The sequence below is a fragment of the Sylvia atricapilla genome, chromosome 6 (assembly GCF_009819655.1).
Source record: "Sylvia atricapilla isolate bSylAtr1 chromosome 6, bSylAtr1.pri, whole genome shotgun sequence".
NCBI lineage: Eukaryota > Metazoa > Chordata > Aves > Passeriformes > Sylviidae > Sylvia > Sylvia atricapilla.
In genome coordinates this window covers 4372147-4390457 of record NC_089145.1, presented here as the reverse complement: position 1 = coordinate 4390457, position 18311 = coordinate 4372147, and the positions used below count along the sequence as shown (strand labels likewise).

Below are 18311 nucleotides of genomic sequence, written 5' to 3'. Positions count from 1 at the left end.
GGCCGCGGGAGGCGGAGTCCTGCGGGGAGAGCGGCTGTGGGGCGGCCCGGGCTCCCCGGCGGCCAGCGGGCCGGGCAGCAGCGCCTTCCCGCAGCCGGAGCGCTGTGGGGCAGCGCCGTGGGGCAGCGCCGTGGGGCAGCGCTGTGGGGCAGCTCCGCGGTCGCCATGGGGACGCGTCGGGCCTGGCCGGGCCGCGCTTCCTGCCGGTGCGGCGCCACGACTGCCCGGCTGGAAACAGCCGAGGCGCGGCCCCGGCCCAGCTAAAGGGCCCACAGGCGTGAGGCGCCGCGGGGGAGAGGAGGGCGTTTCCCGCCGGACGGGTTAGGCGGGGCACTGCCATGGAAGGTGCGGCGCCGGTGGGAGCGCGGCGGGCCCGGGCTGAGGCGGGCGGGGGAACGGCAGCCACCGGGCGGGATTCCAGGGGAGTCGGAGCACCGCCGGCAGCGGCCTGTGCCCCAGGGTGTGCGGGGCTCCGCGGCGGGAGCGGTGTGGCGCAGCGCGGGCCCCCAGGCGGGCGGACGGGCCGTGGTGCGGTGCTTTCCCCCGCAGCGCCGTGTCCCGCCGGCTGCTCGGAGCTCCGCGGCCTTTGAAACGCGTTTCTTTTCTTCCCCCGTGGAGGAAAGGCTGATTCAGAAGTACGACGGTAGTCACCAGCAGGCAGTTTTAGTGCTGAAATGAAAAAGAAATAACCCTAAACCTGGGGTTTTTTGTTGTTGTTTCACAAGTAATTTATAGTTGCAGAGCTCTTGCCTCCTGACAGTGTTTTTTCTTCTCTGGAAGTTCATAGTAAATCAACTATTGCCAGGTTGGGATTCCAGCACACCTAAGAATCTGCCGAAGCCCAAGCTTCGCCATTCTATTACTGGCACTTAGTTCTCCGGTTTATTTGTTTTTCTTTCTGGGTCATTAACTTGACCAAAAATGGCTAAAATTGAAACCCACACTACAACTTAGGTTTAACTTAGTGGCCTGTGCCTACTTTGTATGTTTTGGATCATTTTTGTTTATTTGTTTTTACGTGCTGTCCTACTCAAAGAAAGTTGATGTGTTACTCAGCAGGATGAAGAAGTTCCCGTGCTCTGAAAATGTCATTTTGTAAAAACCAACACGTAACCTTTTCTTGTGTCTTCTTGCACGGATCTAATTCCCAGTTTGAAAAATGTCACACTTCTGTGAACTTCCTGTTTTCACGTGTTATGTATGGTATTCCTTCAAAGTCAAAAGTTTGTTTTAAAAAGTGTCTGTATAAAAGATGTATCTGTAATTTCCAAACAGTTCATTTTACATACAAAAGGATATATAAAGAAGTACGGGTGGCTTCTGAGCTGGATGTGCTGAGGCACTTGGACAGGAAACACAATTCACTTTTGGCAGTCAGTGGGATGGAATGGCCACGTGAATTTAACTTTTTTTGCACAGTGGTTCTCATGTAACAGTGTGAGGAGGTGCGTGAAGGCAATTCTGTGATCCTGCAGTTGACCACATCCTTGTTTTTTCTGTTTCTCTTTCAAGCTGTGATTTGATTTATTTGGTTTTCTTACGCAGTGCTGAGGGAGTGATTGCAAAGGCAGTGAGGCCATGGCCTGTGAAAGGATGAACCAGAAGGACTGGTACAAGGTCCTGGGGGCCAAACCATCGGACAGCCCGGCAGAACTGAAACGGAAATACCAAAAACTTGCTCTCTTGGTAAGGCTGCATCTGATATTTGAGACTCACCAAAGCCATTTTTATAAACCAATAAGGTAGTAGTTGCAAGGTTTGTTTTTACAGTTTGTGTCTCCATGTGGTTGGTCCCTCAAGGACTCAAAGACCAGATGCAAAGAACAAAATTTTTTTTTTTTTTTACCTAACAGTCAGTAGTATTTAAATAAAAAATAAATGGGAGAAAAATAAGTTAATTTTATTGGAAAGTTTCTGGTGAGTTTTTGTGGAGTTATATTCTTGGTAGTGCATCAAGACTTCACATTCTGTGAATTCCCCTAATTTTTTCTGCACTGCTGCTGTATGTGCATAAGAATCTCAGAGCTTTACCAGATTATTCTGTGTGATTCTTGGTTTTTCTGTTTTACTCCTTCCCTTGAATTCAGGCATTTTGCTCCAAAAGTCCTTTGGCTTGGGTTTCTGAGGAAAATGGAGTGTCTTTTTTGATACTCTTTAGTCTTTTCAGCTGAATGAGATGGACAGATAGAATTCCCAAGGTAACTAAATTCCTGTTCCTTGAAAGCTGGTGACTTGGTAGAGAAAAATAACTTCGTTTTTGTGAGCAGAACTTAGTTTTTGTAGCAAAAACTCCCTCTTCTGTAGGAGGCTGCTAGCTAGGCTGTCAGTATTGGCAGGGTGTTGGAGCATGTGCATGGCAGATCTGAGGTGGTTTGGGGTGTCAGAATGAATGTGATAAGAAGGTGGGATTTTTAAGTGAGGTAAAGAGAATGCCAGTGACCAGGAGACTGAGTTTTGTTAGAGCTGAAGTAAATTCATGGGGTTGTGAGGAGAGGTTGTTAATTTTTATTTCTAACCACTGTAGAAACAGTTTTAAAGTTTGGTCATTTCACCAGTATGTTCCAATTTTACACATCTTGGTGATGTGTAAAACCTTCAGCTGAATTTGCTAGGCAACCCCTGCTGTACATCTACTCCTTCTCAGTGCCTCCTGTGAACTTATTTCCTTGCCTGAAACTGATTGGTTGTTCTTAGTCTTAAGTTCTACACCTGGCAAGAAGTTTGTGTGCAGATTCTGAACAAAAATCCTTTAGTTCTCACTATTAAACTTTGATTATTCTAATGTAGGAGAGGGCTTTGGAAACCAAGTTTCTTAGTTCCATTTTGAATAGAAATTGCTGGTTTTTTGGACCACCTAATGGTTCTTGTTCTATCAGATTGCTGGTAAAACATGAGTAAAAGATTAATAAAGGTCTGTTAGTTCTTAATGAAGGTGGTCAGGGTACCATGGTGTAAAATACCTCTTCTGTCCAGACAGGAGGCTAATTTAGTAGTAGAATTAATATATTTATTTTCCTATGAATTGATGTATAATAATGGAATTAAAATTGTAGGTGTCGTTCAGAGCTGTTACAGAAGTGAAGCTTAGATAGTCCCTTTCTTGTATGAAGTTTTTTGAAATTGTCTTACAGAGCTGTACTTTGATGTAATTTCATGTCATTATTTTGGGGCGTATGAAGGGAGAATTATCCAAGTGTACAGCTGTGTGTCTGCACCTCTAACTGTAGCTTCAGAGCATTGAAGTAGTGTTCCAATATTGTTTGTACACAAGCATTTCTTTAGCACGTGTATGTTTCCAACCTGACTGGTTAGTGCTCTTTATTTGAAAAGTCAGTGAAAAATGTTGGAGAAAATGAAGATACTTTTTTTTTTGGTTTTTCTTTTAATGTCTGTGATGGATCCCTCTGACTAAAAAGAGATGTTTACTGATATTTACTTGTAGGTGTTTTCCCAAGGCAGATCTGCTGCTTGTCTGTTGTTGTTACCATATGTCCTGTCTCTGCTCATCTTTTTCTTTCAGCTGAACTGTTACAGACTCTCACTCGTGTTCTCCTTCCTGGTGCAGCATCTAGCACAGTCACTCTGGGCTCTCCAAAGCATGGTGCTAAGGAGACCACCATGCTTTTCATGGGCCTTACACTCCCAGTGGCTGTAGGAGAGACTGGAGGGCACAGCACGGATCTTCCCGTAGTTACAGTGGGAAAGTGCCACAGTTGTTGAGTTGAGAGGTTCCACGGTTGGAAAAACTGTTAAGGGTGTCCTGAAAGAAAAGTCTGCCTTGGCATGTTAACACAGCAATGTTCTCTCTGATTCAGGGATTCCCGAGCTGTGGACTTGTGAAGATTGGCTGTATTAGGGGAATGTTTGTCCTGATGCTGTTCCCTGGTCATCCACTGTTCGTTGTTAGTAAGAAATCCAGCAGCGGATGGACCTTTTGTGTCCTTTCAGGTGAAGTCACTCTGCTGCTCTCCAGGCTGGTCCTTGCAGCCTGTGGTGATTTCTCAGCTCCAAGTGCCCAAAGTGCTCCTTGGGTTCTCTGATGCTGTTTCTGGGGGTGGTACAAGTGGCACTGCCATTGCCAAGGTACATGCAGGCTTTTAGAATCTGGGCTGGCAGATGAACACAGCCGTGTATTCCTTCTTAAAAGATTGCATGTCAAATTTTATGGTCAATGCAGTGTTTTCCAGTTTTATGTAGCTGCAGAAGTTAATCTCCTGAAGAATTATGCTGTGCTAATAGCCTTAAAGTCCAAAGGTTTGCAAAGGAACTTGCACATAGATTCTGTAATCATGAGTATTCTGATCACACGTGTTCATTAGCATCAGGCAGAATAGGTGGTGGAATTTATTTTTAAACATAATTTTGCTGTTAAAATAAAAATGGCAAATCTCTGAGTCCAAGCCTTTTTCGAGTGATCTCCAGTGCTTCATGTTGAGCATTTGCTTTTTGCCATCTGCTATCTTCTGTATTTGTCAACACGTGTATGCTTAGCATCTTGAAGGAACAGGCAGATGTAAAATTTCCAAAGCTAAAAAGAGTTGGAAATCTTGCCATATGTCATACAAAAGATAACTATATTTGCAGATAAATCTCAGGATTGACCTTAATAATACGAAGTAGTACACAATTAAAAGTGTACTTTAATTGTTAGAAAAGCAATTGCAGCTTTGCAGCTTGCAGCTTTGTAAGAATTACTTTGTCAGGGCAAATTCGCTTAAAACGAATGAATTTTTAATTTTTATTATTTCTAACAAATTGAGGATGGAAAAAGTTAATAGCCCAGAACAAAACTGTACATAAATACCCTACTACAGTGAATATATTATTTTTCTTTAGTATACTTAATTTTTTGATTTGGTCAGGTCACAACAGATGTGCAAGTGAATTATCTTACTATAAGTAATATGAGTTTAGTCCTTAAGAATAGTATTAATTTGATGCAGAAAATGAGTTTGGGCTAAAACTAGGGATTTTTTTTTCCTGCCATGCCTTCTAATTATTCAAGCATCTTATAAAATTTTCTTGAGACTTAAATTTTTTTTTTTTTAATAATAATTCTTGTGTACTTATGTGAGTCTGATACCTGGATCATCTTGATGCTCTTATTATAAAAATCATTAGCAACTGAAGATGACAGACTTTGAGGCACAAGATGCACGTGGCATTGTCAATTCTATAAAAAGCTTCTTTTTAAAAGAAAATAAAAGTTCTGTGTACGCAGGCTCATACTCTGGCACAAAGCTCCAGCCCAGTAATTCTGAAAGGAGAAAAAAATCTGTGAGCAAGTGAGTGCTTTGAAACCAGCATAGCTCAATGCAAAGATTCCTTGGCTGGCTCTTACAAACGCATGCTAAATTGCTTTCTGAAGCACAGAAGACTTGTAGTTTCTGTACCTGAAAGGAATCCAGAAAATTCTGAGAATTAATCTCTTGATTAAGTGGTAGGAGTAGGTCTTTAATCTTCTGTCTTTGGAACGTTGCTGGTGGGTTTGAGATCTCTGGGATACACACAGCCCTTTATCCACAGTTACATACAGGGTCGTTTCAACAAGGTGATTTCTTAAATGAATAAATGGATTTTGTCTTCTGTGCTTGGTTTTTAAGGAATCCATTCAGCTTTTAGGAAGAACACTGTTTATGTTCCATTTTTAAATGTGTGTAAAATTGACAGAAGATGAAATTAGAGCAACAGAAATAGGACATTGAGGAGACACGCCCCCCCTCCCCACCATCTTATTTTTGGCAGTTTCAGCATTTGCTTTTGGTCTAGCACTTCTTGGTCAAAGAATAAGTTGTCAGATTGGTTTTGCATTTTTATGTAGCTGCTTTGGATCTGAAAACTGCTTTTTACCAGGAATAAAGTCACCAAACACATAAGCTTTGTCTAGCTGAAAATCAGGTGTCTGTTCCTGTTGATGCTGATGATATTATAGGATACCTTTCAACTGGAAAAAAATTATTGTGCAGGAAAATTATATGCTGCTGTTACAATGTATGCCCTAATCTTAAAGAAAATCCATGTAATTTGAGCAGGCAGTATGCAAGAAGCTCTTATTTTAATATGGTAAGGAAATAAAATGTGCCACTTAACACAGAGTGCTACAAAGATTATCTTTTTTATCAAAAGGGGTGGTGTGTGTGTATATAAATACAAAGTGTTCAGGTGCTCACTTGATCAGTTTGAAAGAGTAGAAGATTTGCAAAGAGCATCAGGCATAGGTGAGAATGAATCTCAGCAACAGTAAATAAGGAAATTAATAGAAATTTAGTGAGGCAAAATTACTTCAAGAAGAGATTATTCCATGGAGCATATCTAAAGGAAAGATAGGATTTTCTGGAAAGCAGAGAATCTGTTATCAGATTTATGTACACATCTGAATTCTGCAATTGCAAGAAACGCACAAGGTGTCCTATATGTAGAGTTAAGGAGATGCTTGTTCTCTTTTTATGATTGTTGTTTTAAAGTTTGTTGCAAGGTAAATTCAGAATTAGTCCTGAAAGGACCTAATTCCTGAGGAACTTCATGCTAAATTTGAGAATTTGAAACTAAAAATGAGAACACTTGGAGTTTTTGTGTTGGAAGTCTCATAATAATGCTTTTCATGAGAATCAGGCAGTGTATGTATTCCTTTTTTAATAGCCTTGGCCAAGTTTGGGGGTTTTTTTTGGTTGTTTTTTTTTTTTTTTTTTGGTTTTTTTTTTTTTTTTGGTTTTTTTTTTTTTTGAAAGCAGCACACATTAGAGATGTTTCCCAGGTAGTTGTGCTTAGCTAATTGCTAATTCTAACTTCACCTAACTGGTAGAGAATGGATTTGTAACTTGACAGTATAAAGAGAACAAGTTCAGTGCAGCCTGGATCTTGGCTGGAGTTAATCTGATAGCTGCAGAAAGATTAACCATCAAGTTTAATACAGAGGACTATTGTTTCAGTGCTCAGGTAGATTTACTTGGAGCTGTTCTTTACATCTGATTTACCAATTATCACTTTGATACAAAGAAGGGGGAGTATTTTCAAGTTGTGACTTGAGAAGTTGGTTACTGGCCTAGGTAGTACCAAGTGAAGCTCAGTGTTAGGGAAGTCACTAATTCACACAGTATCATTAGCCAGGTCATGATCGTGCTGCTGCTGTTTAAACTATGAGTCCTGTCATTTATTCACCTGGCTTTGGTGTTGGCTTTTGGTATACTTTGCAATGTGTAATGATTTTTTTAAAGATGTAGGTGAACTTTAACGAGTGGATGGGGTGTGACTATCCCTACAGAAGATCCTTTTTTGGTTTACTTTGCAATGTGGAATGATTTTTTAAAGATGTAGGTGAATTTTAACGAGCTGGTGGGGTGTGAATATCCCTACAGAAGAAATTTTATCTTTAACTTACACAGAATATCAGAACCTATAGCATCACAAAATAAGACAGCGAGTGAGTAGTGCATTGCTCATCCAGGTAGTTCAGCAAGTTGTGAAAGTAATGTTAGTTTCAAAAAAAATTCTAAATTTCATCTGGTTATTTACAGTGTTATTGTCCACAGCTCATTTGTTATAATGAGCAGCTTCTGATACCTCATCTTCTGGAGATTTATGGATCATACAGAACAGAATGGGCACCAGGCAATTGGAATGGGAGATTTGGCCAAATTGTGCTTGGCCTTTGATATAATTTGTGCTCTGCAAGGAATCTGATGCCTCCCTTGAACATTTTGTGGCCTGGTTATGTCAGTTATTCATTATAACAATGTATTTTAAAAAGGATCTATACTGTTGTCTGGTAGGCTTTTTGTGAAAGGTGTTCAATATTCACAAATATTCACTGTGTCCTGAGTCAGTGTAAAACTAAAATTCTGATTAAAAATAAAATCTTTAGTGGCTTATTAAATGCCATAAAGACATTTCTGTAATACTTGCAACTGTTCTTTCAGCATTTTGAAGACATATTTAAGTAGTTTTATATTCTGCAGTGTGCTTTTTATCTCATTTCTAACGTGAGATGCTTGAAATAAAAATCATGTAGTGAAAGATATTAATTAAAGCACAAAGGAGGAAGCTACAAAGACCAGCATAAATACTTTCACATTATAAATGTTCTGGTTGTTCTGATGTTTGAACAGCCACAGTGAAGTGAGGTGTTCAAAATGTCCAAACCAGGCTATGCATTCAGGTGTCTACTTCAGAAATTTTAAGCTCTAGGTCAATTATTTAAAGAAGCTATAAGTCCAAAACAATGGTCTGAAGGGTAAGGAAAGTTCGGGGTAGAATCAATCATCTGGCACTGGCTGTGTTTCTATAAGGATCTCTTATTGCTGTTAAACAAAATTGACCATGTTTGTGTTGAATCTGAAACAGGTTTTACATTTTTTCAAATATTGTCATGGGATGTACTGACCTCTAAAATTCAGTGTTCTGGGGCTTGTTGGGGTTTTTTATTATTTAAATAAATAGTCTGTGTCTTATTTTGTCATCTTTTTGAAATACCTAATATAATTATTACAGAAAGTTGTTACAGCAAAACATTCTCACGTTCCTTCTGTTTTTTCATCTTTTTATGCTAAAGTCAGAAAATCCCCAGCTGAATGACAAAACTGTCCCACCCTCCATCTTTTCCTTGCCTCACTGCATCAGAAATGCTTCCTCATCTCCCATTGAGCTCAAATGCTCAGCAGACATGAGCTCGTTTGAGCTGATTTAATGCAAAAGTGAGTTCATGTACCTGAAGGCTTGGCTTGTAGGATACTTTGTAGATAGCTTATTACTATGGAAAAAAGTTCAGCTTTTTGTCCTCTGCCAGTCATTTGGATAAATTCTTTGTCACTTAATTTTCAGTTAATTAAAAGTGATGTTTCAAGGCTGAAAAGTCAGTCGTTGGCTATTGACTGACTGTTGTCAACTTGACCCTTCATTGCTATTACTACTAAATTATCAATAATGAAAAAAATCAGTCTGTTTTGCTTGGATTTATGACCTAAGAATGGCCACAGTGGAAGGTAAAGATGAATGGGTTTGCTGAGCAGCATCTTAGCTAAACATTTTTCTTTCCTTGACAGAACATTAGATTGTAACTAATGAGGTGTTTGAGGAGAGGCTGAACAAGAGCTGCTCTTTTAAAAGGTACTTGCCTTCTGTCAGAGCAATCCAGGCTTGCCTCTGACTGCTGCAGGGGAGCAGTGCCAACAATGAGCTTGGGAGGATTCTCCCAGTGAAACTCTGCCTCCTGGAAATGTTGCTGTTGAAACTCAAGGGGTGAAAACCTTGGATTGTTCCTCTACAGTTGCCGACCTGTGCTAAGTCTTGACTTCATCTTTCCATCTCCTCCTCCTCTCGTCTATTCCTTTCTAAAATGGGGCAGCTCTGTAAGGGCTAAAACTGCCTAGATAGAGTGTTATTAAATATCAGTGTCCCCAAGGTCAGTATTGAATTCTGGTAAGTGAGCAGAGTATTTTATAGATGTGTGATTTCATAGAGTCCCCCTCGAAGTGTGTCCCTTTTGCCTTGTGAGGAAATGCTGCCAAAGTCGTTTACTTGCTGCAGTTGGAGAAATTTGCCAACCACATCAAACGTCAAATCAAAGTTAAATTAACACCAAACCAGTGATCAGTCCAGATAGGAACACATCCTTCAAGCCTATAAATAAATCCAGTACAAACTAATTTCTAAGTGTGTGTGATTCCATAGATTGTTTGGTATTGTTTTGTCGCTATGGCTATGAATTTTTGAAATAATGCTGACTTTTATTTATTGTTGTTGTTGTTTTTTTTTTTTTTTTTTTACTGTTGTGTTTTGGGTTGTTTTTTCGGGGTTTTTGCCTGTTTGTTTTTTTTAATACTGGTTTTCACAGCTGAGTAAATTCTGTTAATCGGTAGCTTTTTATGTCCATTTCAAAAGTTACAATTCAACAAGGGCCAAACCTGTTGTTTTGAGATCTCAAATGGCTTCAAACACTGTAGTGATTCTATATTGGTCTCAGAGATGGGGAGATCTGAAATAATTTCAAGAAAAAAAAATTAAAGCCTTAGGGACTGATTATTTTGCATTATGCTTAAATCTGACCTCTTAAAGCTGTGAGGCTGTTTTCAGGTATTCCAAATAGATCAGAAAATGAACGTTATACTTTGATTTGGAATATTGTGTTTGTGACTGGGGTAGGGGGGCAACGCAGAAAGTTGTGCTATGTGCTCAGCAGCTTTTAGGAAATTGTGAGTATCAAAGTACTTGACTTTGCCTGCAGAAGGGTTTTCCTCTTGTGAGTCCCAGTGCCAGCTGAAGGCTCCTGCCCCAAACTGCCTGTCCCTGCCCTTCTGCCAGATGTTACTCAGCGAGGAGATAGCATCCTGTGGGTTTTCCTTCAAGCATTTACTATCCATGGCAGCTGGAAAGGTTCCTCCCTATTTTTTTAGTAGTTTAAACAACCAGGCTCGGTTTGATTTTTTGGAGTGGGTTTGTTTGTTTGTGGTATTTTTCTGTAATAAAATAGAGGATTTGGGAGTTTGCTTTTACATGAAAGTAGCGTTTGCCTAAACTGTTTGCCTAACCATTTGTTTGTCTGTAATTATTATATGACATGGGCCACAATAATCTATGCCTAAACAACAGAATGTTGTTCAGTGTGACATTATTAGTGTAAATTGTGAGCATAGGAACCAGGAATTTAGAAGTAAATTAAAATTCCCTTTCGTATTTTACTTTTATACTATTGTTAATTTAAGTGGGTTTCTTCTCCTTCACTCTTTTGCTAGTTTTTGATGGATTTTCTGTTGTTTTTTCTTCTCCTGTTCTATAGTGTAGTTTTCAAAGGGCTTTTTGAAGTACCTCTTGAGGCTCTTGGGTCACATTTCGTAGGAAAGGGAAGGGAGCCATGGAGAGGGAGAAAAATTGAAGAGTCTGTTTCAGAAAAAGTACTTTTTGGTAACTGTAGCTTCCTGTTTTTCTCCTCATTTTCATACCTTCATTAGCCAAAGAATTGTTTTCTTCTATTTACACAACAGTTTGTATTTCTTTTTCCATCAATAGAACCTGAAAGTTTTACACTTGATTTTTCAGGGGGAGCTGAAGGGCTCTAAAGCAGCAGATTGATGGAGCGTTACCTTGGACAAAGAGGAGAGCCACTGTCACCAGTTAAGACCAGAAAAGAGTGTGGAAATTCAAAGTAGCAGGGAGATGCTACAGTACCATGATAAAAGCAATTGCATTTTAACTATGTTTAAGCAAGATACCTTTAAAAAAGAGAAACCCAACATGGAAATTAATGAGTTTATGGCAGTGCAAATTAGTCTGTGGGGTTTTTTAATTGCACTTTGAGGACTCCAGTAATTTTCAAGAATTAGCTGCACTGGATTAATAGTCCCATCCTATGTTTTGACTGGGCAGCTGGCAGTGAACACCCATTTTGTGTCCTGCATACCTGTTGCACATTGCTGTATGCATTTAATCCTATCTCTTTTTTTTTTTTTTTTTTTTTTTTTTTTTTTTTTTTTTCTGGTTTGGTTTTGGTTGTTTCTTTATTTATTTATTTATTTATTTATTTATTTATTTATTAATTCTGGCTGGTTTTAAAAGAAAGCAGTTTGGGTTGTCTGTGGGTATTTTCTTTCAGAATTATCCACTGGGTGATGAATAACTAAAATGTTAGGGGAAAACTTTTTCCTCCAGAATGCTATCTTGAGGATGTTTTGCTGCAGATATTTGAGTCACAGCAATTACTTCCTTATAGTTACAGCTATAGCAACAATTGTGTTATTTGAAATATTTCTGTTCTGGTGGATTTTATTTGTCTCAGGGAAAGGTGTAGCTGTGTTGTACTGGATGTTGTGTATAACAGTGGTTATTTCTGGCCAGAAGGTCATGGAAAAGATTAATAATGTGTGTAAAACATGCAAGCAGTGGAATATTGTTTGGGAAGATTGATACTTGCACAGTAGTTTCGATCATGGCAGATTATAAGGAGGAAAAAGGGACAGGACTGGACACAATTTTCACCAGCTAACTGATCAATGAGCAGTGTTAGAAAAGAAGCCATTAGAAAGGGTAAGTTCTAAGAGATGAGAAGGAAAAGGAAATGGTCATCGTTTATTTTTGCACAGATGAGGAACATTTCCCATGAGAAAGAATCCTCTTGGAGATGGGCAGTGCAGGCTGTAATTAGTGTCAAGGCTGATCGCAAGATCAGGTAGCGCAAGGCTAAAGTTGTTAAAAACTTAAAGGTTGTTTGTGTTTGGGGGAAGAAAGGAGGAAGAGATGGATTGAAGTAATGAATCAAGTAGATAAATTCCTTGCTCTTTTGTCCAGCTGTCTTTGGACAGACATCCTTTGGGGAAGTTTAAATCTCTGTATGAAAAGATTGAATGTCACAAGGAGCTCCTCACTGTTTCTCCTCTTTGCAAGTGGAAGAAGTAGGCTCCTTGCATGTTCTCTGCTGACTTCTGACAATTGAGTGAGCATGTTGAAAAGACTGATGTGGACTAGGAAAGCAAGTTTAAGACCTGCCATTATCCTTTTCATGGAAGTGAACAAGTTTCACATTTTGGAGAGAGCGCTTTGCCACATCAATGAAATACAAACCGCACCTTCCAATTAATCTTGTTTCGTGCTGGTTTAAGACAAGAGCGCTCCTCTCTATTCTGTGCAGACTGACTGACACCTTGCCGGTGGCAGGCTCTGTGTCGAAGAATGGCTGGCCCCGGCTGCTCAGGTTCGGAGCAGGTATTTCAGAGCAGCAGTACCGTGGCCCCTGTAGTGCAGGCGGGCAGTGCCGAGCTTTGCTGGAGCGCGGGCAGCATTAGGTGGCAGTAGCGTGTTGTATTTGGCGGCTGCTTTGTCGTTGGGGTTTTATCTGCGGCGTCTTCATAAAGGGAGAAAACATGTCTTTGATTTCTCGCAGTTGTTAGGAAACGCTGATTTAGGCTTGCTTTGGCTGTGGGACTGTAAGGGCAGCTGTTTGGAGGCCTGTGTGCAGCGGTGGGATTAGTGTGCTGTAGTGTGTGCACAGTGTCCATGACTTGTTTTTGGGCTGTAGTAGCTAACAGTGATAATATTAACCACACTTATTCTGATGATAAATGTGCTCTTAATGGCCAAGTGAGTTTAGTTCTGCATCCTGTACTTTTTCATATGCTGTGGCCATATCTAAGCATAATACAGCCTGTTAGATGAAGTAGATTTGGGGCTTTTTTTTTAGTTGTTATTCTTAGATGAAGAACAATCTTAGGCTCAAGAGAAAGTTGTTAGGAACATAATTAACCTTCCAGCACAGTGGTGTTACTGTCACTCCAGGTCTTGGACAAGTGCAGTTACCTTGTGACCCTTTTGGGAGGGTGTTTTTTTCCCTTCATCCTTGTTTCTCCCAGGTAAAGGATCTCAAGGATTTCAGAACTGTGTTGCATTGTATTAATTGGGCAGGATGATCAATTAATGGAAGAAGGGCAAGAAAAGTGTTGACAGAACATGCTACCTAATTAGTACCTGATGGACCATGTAGGCCACAGAGCCCAGACTGTGATGTCACCTCAGGGTGGCAACTATACAAGACTTTTATATGCAAAATAGACCTGTGGAAAAGCCAGGAAAAGAAGTTTTCATTGCTGAAATATTTCCCTTTCCACTGCAGCCTTGGGAGAAGCTTCATACTTCACAGAAGGAGCACATATCAAATCATCAACCCTGTGTTTTGTACACATCTTGCTCTGAAGTAATGTAGCTTTTGTTTGCTCAGATATTTTTTAAAATAAAAAAACTGTGTAGTAAGAGAAATACTAGGGCAGTAAGATTTCCTGATGGCTCCTGTGGTAAAATGGCAAGCAAAAGGATTCTAAGTGAGGAGCAGCCAGCACCACAGGGTTCAAGGGTTCCACCCCAACTGGTTTTTGATTACACACCAGTGCTTGAGAATTTTTCAGGTGAAACTTAAGGCATTCTCAATTGGAAAGCACTTTGAGTCTGGGAAGTTAGGATGCCAGAATTATTTAGGTACTGGTAATTAGTGGGGTTTTTTTCTATTCATTTATATAAAGACATTGGTAATTAATTCACATTCTTCACTCAGAAGTTCGTCCTGCAGTGACAGAAGTTCAATGTTTACATGGTTAAATTCAAGATTTTTTTCAAAACTAGCTAATTTTCTTCTGCAGGTTAAACTTTTGTTTTACTGAGATAAACATCTTCGTATTTCAGAACCCTTCCACTGAGTAAATAAACTCTTTTTTGTGTGTGTAAAATAGCGTATTCTTTTACCCTACCCTAAATTTGTAAGTTCAGCTGGTGAAGTTGGAAAATGGCTTCTTTCTTGACCTTTCAGTGAGTGCCACCGGGTGGGGGCCAAGTGCATGTTTGTCACTGTTTTCCTTGACTTTTACAGGTGGCTAAAACATGCTTTTCTTAAATTTTTTTAGCCAAAAGCTCAAATTCCAGTTTAATAAATGAACTGATAATTTGGCCTGTCTTCTGGTTTCAACCCCATTGCAGAATGGACTGTGCAAGAAAGCAGTTGTGCCCTAGAGCACAGCAGGTAGCCTGTGCTCTGTGTGTGCTGCCCACAACCAGAGCAAATGCTCATTTGGAGGGGTTGTGCTTGGATGGATGCTCAGCCATGGCTGACACATGCATGCAGAGGTAATTCCAGATCTGGGTGTTAGTTCTGTTACAGGCTGATGGGCATTTGTGGCTGAAAGTGTTCAGGGTGGTGATGGAGGTAAAATTAGCCAAAGTCTTAACTTTAAATGTAATTATAGAGCTCTCGGAGTGTTGTAATTGCATTATATGGTTCCTTTCCTGTGCTGTGTCCAGCAGGGAGACTGCTCAGCTTTACATTTTGGTGCTTTATCAGCTGATCTGGAACTACCAAGAGATGCTGAAAGTATTGCTACAAGCCCTGTGATGACAGTTCAGAACTGGAAATGTGTGTTTTGTCTGGGTGTGGGGTGATGAGGGGAACCCACTCTCCTACACTGTGTTAAGCTCAGCTGGTAGTGTTTCAGATGCAGAAGTTTAATATCTTAGATAGCTTTAAACATAAATTTACTGAGCCCTGAGAGCAGTAGAAGCAGAATTACTTGTTCATGAGGGGTGGGGCCTGATCAGCCACACTTTAAACTCTCTGAGGGCAGAGGTTTCAGGGTGGGTACCCTACATAAAAACCCAAAGTCAGTCTGAACTTTGCAGTGGAAGCAGGGTTTTCCCACCAGCTCTCACACTGATCTTTCCTGATCACAGTCTGCAGCAAGAGACCCTCTGATAAGCAGTTCTGGATCAGGGCAACAAAACTCTATCTCCAAATGTAATTTTGGAAAGAAGAGGAATGCTGCACTAAGCTTAATTATCCAAACTTGATGCCAAAGCTCTGGGAAGATGAAGACTGAACACAGTCTTTGTGGAGAGAGAGAAAAAAACTGAGAAAAAACAAAGAGAATGTCAGCCTACCATAATATTTTGATTTTTGAAATTATTTTAAATAGTTGTTGATTTCGTAGATGTTTATAGATGTTTAAATATTGTGGTCATATGGCTAGATTGAGAGATTTTGTTTTAGGAATTGTAATTGCTTTCTTACAAAAATGTGTCCTCATGGTCTGTAAATAACTAGAGAAATGGATGCAATTATATGACCTAATCTAGCCCTTGTTTAGCAGTTAATTTCTCCAGATTTCTATGAGCATTTGTTCCGACCTACACAGATTTGGTTGTTGGTTTAAACCTAGCCAAGGCTGGTGGTGTCTTAATTGCTACCACAGAGCAACCATTTGGCCTGTGTGAGATGAATGTTGTCAAGGTACCTTCTGCAAGGCGGACATTCATCCACTGGGAATGTATCAAGAAAGTTTTCATTAATTGGTCCCTTTGTTGGCATTTGTGGCAGAGCAGCCAAAAACTGAGTACGAACAGACACTATGTCAGGGGGTGAGATTTACTGGCAAGTCTCTGTAAAAACTGGTATTTACTACATACATTGTAAGCAGGAGCAAAGGAGTTTCCTCCCTAAGAACAGCCTGGCATTAAATTTACTGAATTTTTTTTTTAAGGCAGGGAAATGTAACAGGAATTCAGACTCAATCAGAAGTTAAATAGGAAATAGCCAGTTAGTATTTTTCTTCTTAATGTTGGCTGTCTTGCAGCTTCATTTTAATGTGATGTGAAGTGTTATGATGGGCTCTGTGACGTACAGACAGATCTGCATGGACCTATAAATGTGTCAGATGAGAACACTTGACAGTTTTTGTCCTGACTTCATTTGCTTAACCTGTAGATAATGACAATTACAGCTGATAATGTATACACGTAGAATAAAGCATGACAAGTGTTTTTAAACATAGCTCCCAAGTTCAATATTTCTGTGCTCGCATTAATTTATGCATTTTGATCTTGTTGCTTTGTTCAAAGGATGCACTTCATTGTATTGCAAGGGACAAAGTGGCAATGATTTGTGCATTTTGTCTAAGTGTAGCATGATTGTTTAATTTTGTACAGAGCAAGGCTGTTTGCATGAGGCTTTCTGTTCTGCTTGCTTAAGCCCATTTTAACTTGTGTTTTATGCCATAGTGTGCTATAAATAGAACAACATTTTAGACTTACTACTCTGAGGGAGAGTTCTGATTCTGAAATTTGAATATCTTGCCTGTTTGATAATGAGCTTTGATAAAGGAATAAATAGATGGAACCCTCTAGGACTGATAATGTGATTCATAAAATTGCTTGGTTTTAGTCTGTGTGGTTCCCATAAGGAGTTGAAGTTTCATCCTCTTGGGTTCCCAGCCATGAGTCTGGCCATGTGGTTGGAAAATAATGGCTTGGGTTTCTCTCTTCATCCAGCTGCTTCCAATGTTTGCCCCGTCCTCATTCTCTGTTCCGAGCAGCAGTGTCCAGCTCATTCCTGCCAGGACAGGGCTGTCAGTGCTGTGTCCTGCTCTCATCCCACACTATCCCCTGCCTGTCCAGGGCCACTTCCACTTCTGCCATGCCAGTCCATCCAGCCCTTTGCATACTGGTTTTGTGCCTTGGCTCTCTTTTGTTTGCAGTTTTAATTCAGTTCTTTCATTCATCAAAAAATGTACCTGCACCAGATATGAAGAGTGTTCTCTTTGTCAAGTTTGGATTGAATTTCTCTTCCCTGACCATTGCTGAGTGTCTTTCATCACTGCTTCTTTTTTAATATAGATATGCATCTTTTTACACATTCCAGAAGATGGTGTTAGTGTAGGTTATGAAAATTGCTTTTTTAAAAAAGGTAATTCATAGTTGAGTAGAAATCGTGCTTCTCGTTGCATTCCATGGATAAAATTATGTCTAGCTGTAAAAATACTGTAGCTACTACTATATGTCTAATGTGGAGAAAGGGATAAGGATGCTGAGGTACTGAGCTGATTTGAGATGTTAATATTCTATCATTTGCTCTTATATAAAGGTCAAGTTTAGTCATTAGATGTAGTTCTTTTAAAGGTAGAAATACTTGGTGCATCTAAGTAATCCTCTGGTAAAATCCTACTACTTCATTTACTCAGGGCACGTCTCCAGCTTTAAATATATCCCTTATTCAAATATAGGCACACATCCCCAATGGAAATAAAGCAGGAATTCAAGACTTGTCTAAACTTGTCAGTTGAATTTAGCAAGGTGATTCCATGAGACTGTAGATGATTTCAGAGTTAAAAATCTTTAATAAATCAGATAGTTTAGAAATTTGCTGTGCCGTAAGCGTTGGTTTTGCTCACTACTTAACAGTTACTTTGTGACTCATGATAGTAAGTTCAGAATAACCTAACTTGAATTTTTGAGCTCTGATGGTTTCATCATTGTTCTATGCCTGCCATTACTTTTGAATTTTAGAACCTTAATAATGGTTTCCCTAATGGGGAAAAAAATCTAAATGGAGTATAATAAAAATGTAAAAATGTGAAAATATTTCTCCAGAATAATTGTCTCAGATGATGTTGGGTAGTAGATATTGGATATTGTCTCAGATGATATTGGAAAGTAGGAAAGACAAAGCTGTAGAAGGTAAAGAGTACTCCCTAGTTTTATCCTGGAAAAAAAAAAAAAAAAAAACTCTTTTTCTCTTCAGTTTCCTCAGTCAGAAAAGGGCAAGTTTTCATTTTAAATGGCTTACTTAAAAGCTATGTAATTTCAACAGAGAGGAGTTTTTTACAGTTATCTGTGAAGATACACAGTGCTAGATTAAATCACTTCTTTGTCAGTGAAATACAAATTTGGAAGCAGTTTTAGTTTTCCTAGAAAATGAAGCCTCCTGGTTTGATGTACAGAATTAGAGCTGTGGTGCATCTTTTGTTTTTGGAGTGAATGCCCTTTATACACAAGGCAAAATAGCCACAGTAGTG

The 18311-nt window shown here is 39.6% G+C and overlaps 1 protein-coding gene across 4 annotated transcripts in view; it reads left to right on the top strand.

The window, feature by feature from the left end:
• Positions 1-200: 200 nt before the first annotated feature.
• The window catches only part of DNAJC24 (DnaJ heat shock protein family (Hsp40) member C24), a 38433-nt gene continuing 20322 nt past the window's right edge, over positions 201-18311 (top strand). The window contains exons 1-2 of one of the 4 annotated variants that reach the window (XM_066320510.1): positions 201-345; positions 1546-1686. In XM_066320510.1, the coding sequence (XP_066176607.1) occupies positions 1579-1686 (108 nt within the window). In that variant the 5' untranslated portion in view covers positions 201-345; positions 1546-1578. Of the gene's footprint in view, positions 357-944; positions 1088-1545; positions 1687-11031; positions 11106-18311 lie in introns of those variants that run through there. The other 3 variants (XM_066320509.1, XM_066320511.1, XM_066320513.1) reach the window with 3 other exon arrangements.